General features: G+C 43.3%; 1 protein-coding gene across 1 annotated transcript in view; it reads right to left on the reverse strand.

Annotated features, from left to right (window-relative positions):
• PLXNB2 (plexin B2) overlaps nucleotides 1–5,616 on the reverse strand; it is a 111,098-nt gene extending 105,482 nt beyond the window's left edge. Inside the window, exon 1 of the mRNA XM_010227980.2 lies at nucleotides 5,540–5,616. Within this exon, the coding sequence (XP_010226282.2) occupies nucleotides 5,540–5,541 (2 nt within the window). The 5' untranslated portion in view covers nucleotides 5,542–5,616. The remainder of the gene's footprint in view (nucleotides 1–5,539) is intronic.
• Nucleotides 5,617–6,000: the final 384 nt, after the last annotated feature.

Here is a 6,000-nt window from a genome sequence, read left to right on the forward strand (position 1 = left end):
TTCATCTCCACAGGACGCAGCAGGGCCTGCCAAAAATAACTGCGTTTTCATTTTCCTTCACAATTCCCTTGAAGGGGTCTGCACTGTTTTAATGCTGCCGCACCACATACCCTTTTAATTCCAGCCTGCGCATTTTAACATTTCAAACACATGGTTATTTATACACGAAGCGCCACCAGGGCTTTGGTGAGGTAAAAGTGGTTTAGAGGGCCGGGACTGGGGGCGAAGGAGGGAGCGTGAGTCACCCTTTTCTGGTTTTAATCCTTCATTCCTCCTCTGCTTTGGGCTTTTTTGTTAGCAGTAGCACGTAGTCCCTGTGAGCGGCAAACGAGGCCGCTGAATTTGCAGTGCGGACAATGGCGGCTGCTAGCTGGGCCGTGCGGCCTGCGGCCGGCTCCTTGGGGAGCTGCGGCCCGGCTCTGTAGCCCCGGCTCTCCCTGCTCCAAGGAAATCCCTCAATGCGGAGCCACTGGCTGCAGTTTTGTCCTTCGCCACCTGCTCCTGCCCACGCGAGAAGAGGCGGAAGGAAGCACGGCCCTTCACTGAGGTTGGCGCCCGTGTGGGGCCGGGTGTTGTCGCGCTCATGTGAGCACGCGGGTGACGCCGACGTTCGCCAAGGACAGCGCCACGCGCTGGGAAACCAGCCTTGCCCTAAGGAAAACACGGCTGGGCAACACGTTGCTGTGTGCTGAGGGGACCCTGTGGTTGTTCAGCATCCCCACTCTCCTTTCTGGTCACTGCCAAGCAGCACAGCCAAAACTTGTCCTCCAGCCCAGTTATACCTCTCTGCCGATGACGCAGTGAAAGGAGAAGGAGCCATGAAAGAAATAACAAGGGAACCTGCTTTTTTTTAATGAAAGAAGCAGCAGGAGGTGATTTTTCTTCCCACTTCAGACAGTCTCTCTGACAGTCTTCATACAGGGACTGCTTGCAAAACCTCTCCAAAGACCAGTCCTTCCAGACCTGTCTGTACCTCATGCATTTTGGCAGCTGAGAAACTGCCTTTCGCCTTAAGTTAGGGGAGTGCAGTGCAGCACCTAAACCCCAGCTTGGGAAGCAACAACATACAGCTTCCAGCCTGAGATTTTTTTTGGGTGCTCATGTTTGGAAAAGGCCCAGATCAAGGGCTTAAGCGTAGATGTGCCAGGTTCAGATACCATGTCTGTGCTTCGGTATCAGAATATTTGCACTGAAGTTTGGAAAGGATGCATAGCTCCAAGTGCAATCTAGGGCAGCTAAGCACACGCAGAACCTCTGACAATTAGACTAGTTATTTAGATAACTTAACTAGGCAACAACTTTGGAAATGCTGATGTTAGCTGCTATTTCAGCTTCCTGGGCTATAAATGGATATAATTTTTACTTACCTGACAGGTGTGCCATGGGAATTAGGTAATATTGACACTTTGATCTTTAAAATGCTTTGCCAAGTATTAATTAGGGAAGGATCATTTTGTCTTTAAAGTAGCTAATATTTTGAAGCTGAATTCATTTTTATCCCTCTCCTAAAATGGCAAAGAATCTACTGTTTGCTTTTCTACGTATTTCCCAGGAGATTATTTGGAGCGATATGAGAAACAGAGACATGCAGATAGATCTGTGTTTCAAGAGGGAAGAATGGAAACCTCAGGACAAAAAATCTGTGTGCGAGGCACTGTAAGAACTCTTCCCAGAGGCATCTCCTGTGGATCCTGCAGACGGACCTCTGGACTTAGGTCAAATGTTAGTGAGTATAGGGAGAGGGGACCACCCTCAACTCCTCTGTTACAATTCACCTACTGGTATTTCTTACAAGGCAGGTCTCGAAGACACACATAAGAAGTTCCTAGTGCATTGCAGTCTTCAGGTACTGTATCTACCTGCAAAGCACGGCTTAATATCTTCACATATGTGCAAAACTCATTACAGTTTCATCCGTAATTAGTGACATAAAATTCTCAAAGCTGCTGGTTTGGCCAAAAAAAAAAAAGAGAGAGAGAGAGAGAAAAAAAAAAAGAAAAGTCTGCTGAAATGCTCTCGGGGGAGGACGGGGAGCCAGGGCTCATCCATGGGGCTTTCAGCAGCAGCCTCTCCCAGCTGCTCTGTGCTTGACAGCGGAGCCAGGAATTTGGCCATGGTCCTTACGGGCTTTCTGTGGTAAAGGCCTGAGAGCACAGGCTCTGGCCTTTAAAAGGCCTAGTGAATACATATATATATATATATGTATACACCCCCCTAGATTAGAAAGAAATGCAAGATGATACTTGATAACACATGGGAAAGGTGCAGCAGGATCTCCGAAGGAGCCGCTCTGCACCCAGGATTGGTCCCTAAGTGGGTCTCTGGTGCTCCCTTCGCAGGACACAGAAGATGCCCAGCAAACATCACCCCAAATGTCACATCCATAACTGCAGTGATAGGAAGCCGTGCTAGGTAGGGATCAGCAGATGGATCCTACAGGCAACTCCAGGCGCTCAGAGTGGTTGACGTTCACGCAAAGTTTGCCACTTTAAAGAATTTAGGAACATTCTGATAAAAATGCACTAATATTTCTGTAACGTTGCAAAGCTAAATTCTAAAAGTCCAAAAATACTGAAGTTCTTGTGCAAATCCTTTATGATAGACCCCATGATGAGAGACTGCTTTTTTTCATAGCTCCCCTGCTTCACTTCATGTCCAACACAGACATTACTTAATGAACTAGCAACTCTTCAATATTTATTTTTCTCCTCATTATTCAGCATGTGGCTCTGTGCCTTATTTACCACACTATCCAGAGTCTGCTGAGAATTATTTATAGCATTCATGATATAGGAGACAAGCTCTTATAAACAACAATTAATTTTACAATGCCCAGCTGAATCCCAAAACTAAGGCTGACAATTTGGGGATGGTCATTGCTTTTGAGCAAACACTTTATAAACCAAAAGTCTAAAAAGCACCTCTGCATAGTTCCTGCAAAGCAGCAGCCTGCCGATGAGCGTGGCACGTGCCATCATGTGCTTCTCACCCTTCAAAAGCGGCGTCGGAAGCAGGTTATTTGTGGTGCTGGTGCACACGTTTTACATAATAACTCCCGTCGAGAACAGCGAACAAAAACCTTGCTGCTACATTAAGAACTTGTTCTGGGAATCTCAGATTACAAGAGGTACAGGAAGAACCTAATTTTGGTATCTAATGAGGGCTGGGTGTTCTTCTCCTCTCCCCATGCACTCGGCTGCCTTAACGGTACCGGCTCTTACTTCCCTCGGGCACACGCTCCTCTCCCTCCTAATCACATTCATTGCTTCAAAATTATTACAATACATCCTCACCATAATGCAATGCCATTATCAGCTTATCAGCTCCTCCAGTTCTTCTTACATTTTTTCCCAGCCTTTCCCTTTTTTGTCTTTAATTTTCATGCTCTCTCCCCATCCTCTCTCCCTCTTCACCAGCTGAGAAAACACAGCAAAGCAACATTTCACGGTACCCAGCATCTCAACTTCCGTTTGCAACTCTAAGAAAGCTCAGTCTGGATGTTCATGGAAAAGAATAGGAAAGAGGACATTTCTGGAAGTTTTTCCTTGAGCCAATGCCCTGCTAGCAACCTATCAACCTTTAGCCCAGCCAGCTACGCACCCTACAAGACCATTACAGCATACGCCAGTCCCAACAAGGTATTAGAATATATCAGAAAAAAGGACCATCTTCTGGAGGTTATATTCGTTTTAATATCAAGGACAAAGTGTGGTCATCACATGTTGTCAGCAGTCCACTACTTCTGAACTTCCTGAAATACAGCTCTATTTACTGAATTCATGTATTTTGTTTTCACATAAATATGTGAAATAAGATTTTAACTGGCCAGTTATTTTTACAATGCAAGTCATACTAAAATGGATCTCCTTCACCAGTCACTCACAAAACCAGCCAAATAAGACCCAAACATTTGGCTTGCTTATTTTGTAAATCCGAGAGAACTGAAGCACATTTTCCCAAATGCCCTAGAAACACCTGTTAAAGTCTCAGCTGGTGAGAATGATGTGAAAGCAGTTCAGAAAATTAATTTCCATGTACAAACTCGTCACACACAGAAGGAACTGACCAAGAGGTGCCACTGGCCAAAACAAGGTCACTCTATAGATGTACTTCTAGACATTCTGGAGCAACTAAAATGGTTATTTCCAGTTTTGAAATGGCCTTTTTTTACAATAGACACTGGAAGGTTTTAAAGATTTGATTTTTTATCTTCCAAGCTGATACACTGGGTCAGATACCAGTAAAGCACTATGTGGAGAGCTAATGCACAGTACAGTCTGTAAATCTTGAGCTTATGTACAATGTTGTCAAATCTCAGGACCCTCATTTCAGAAAATCTAGGATCAGTAGACACAACTAAAGCAGACAGCATTTCCTAATGTTCCTGCAGTGGCTCCTGTGTCTGCACTATTGGTTGGTTAGTGATTTTAAAGGGCAAGTTTACAAAAGCCCAAAGCCTAAAACTGCCTGAGCTTGTTACATATTTAAAACAGGATCAACATCTTATTTGTCATCTAAGTTATGATTTAGGTACTTTATGCAGCATTTGGAAAGACTTAGTTGACTGCTTCCAGACTCATCAGACAGACTCTGGGAAAGGGAAGGTGAGACCGTGAGAAAAATGTAGTCAGAAAAAAATACTGAAACAAATCTGTGCCAGTCAGAAGTTCATGACTATCACTGCCCTGCAAACTGGAGCCACTCAAAGCCTCCGAGGGTAAAAGACAGGGCTCTGATTTGCTGAGATGTGTGTCTGCTTCACACACAAATACATATGTACACATACACACAGGCACACACTTTGTTAAGGAGTCCACATTATGAAATAAAGCTAGGGAAAGCAATTACTTCAAGAAAAATAAGAGGGTATTCACTGACAAAGTAATAGTTTCAAAAGGGTCTAGAGAATGAACCAAAGCTCTTATTGTTAGAAAACTATTGACTCCAGGTTTGAAAAAATGACCTCAAGTGAGCAATGATGCACTTAGCCGGGAACTTTCAGGCGCTGTATTTCATTCTAAATTGAATTGCCAATCCACAGCGCAATCTTTTTCTCCTATAAACTCACATCTTTTGGGCAAGTATACAGGAAAATACTATATATTGTCTGCTTTATTCCAAGTAAGACTAAGTCCTTTTGGAACAGAAAATATGTCAGTGTTACAGGATTTAAAGGCCCCCATGAGATACAGGAGATAACTGGGGAGGGGTGAGCAGTTTTTTGCCTTTTTTTTTTTAGAGCCCTAAGTAACAGCTTCATATTGCCATTTTTCTCACAAACAGTTCAGAAGCTTGCAAATTATTAGTAGCACACGTCTCTGCTAATACGTATGTATAGCATACAGACCCATATTTAGAAATATTTAAGAGACCCTCACACATAGTGCTCTGATCCAGCATTCCTGTCATACTGAAAGTACCATGATTAGTGGCATTTTAGGTAATTTGGTCTTCATTTTAGCATAGTCTGTAAAATCACCAAGTAATGTTGGTGGTTTGCAAACATAAATAACTGAGTTGCATGCAATGAAATACTTACATTCACGTTTCTACTAAGTCTTCTTCACTGCAGTGAAATTATTTTCCGGAACAGTGCTTAATCTTCTTTTTTTCTGACTTGCTAAATAAAAGAAGACAGTGATTACAAATATACCCATAAACATTAACTACATTCAATCACCCAAAATTTATGAACTTTAAAATACTGATTTAGGATGGTCTATTATGTTCCATAAATCTATAATTTGGTTTATGTACAGCCAATTTGATTTCATTTTAAACACAACTTCAGCACACCATAACTTCCAATCCTGAGGCAAAATGGAGCAATTTTCTGAATTTCAGTAGTGGCTCAGATAATAAATCAGACGGACGGTTGCTCACAGATGTACAACTAATTACCAAAGAACTGCGAGCTCGGCTGAGGCGCGGGCAGAGGAAGGCTCTGCGTTACGGATGGGGCACTGAATGATCTGCACTCTCTGGCGAGGGCTCCAGCAC

Source organism: Tinamus guttatus, unplaced genomic scaffold, assembly GCF_059628265.1.
Source record: "Tinamus guttatus ecotype Peru unplaced genomic scaffold, ASM5962826v1 Tinamus_guttatus_pri_ptg000138l, whole genome shotgun sequence".
Classification (NCBI taxonomy): domain Eukaryota; kingdom Metazoa; phylum Chordata; class Aves; order Tinamiformes; family Tinamidae; genus Tinamus; species Tinamus guttatus.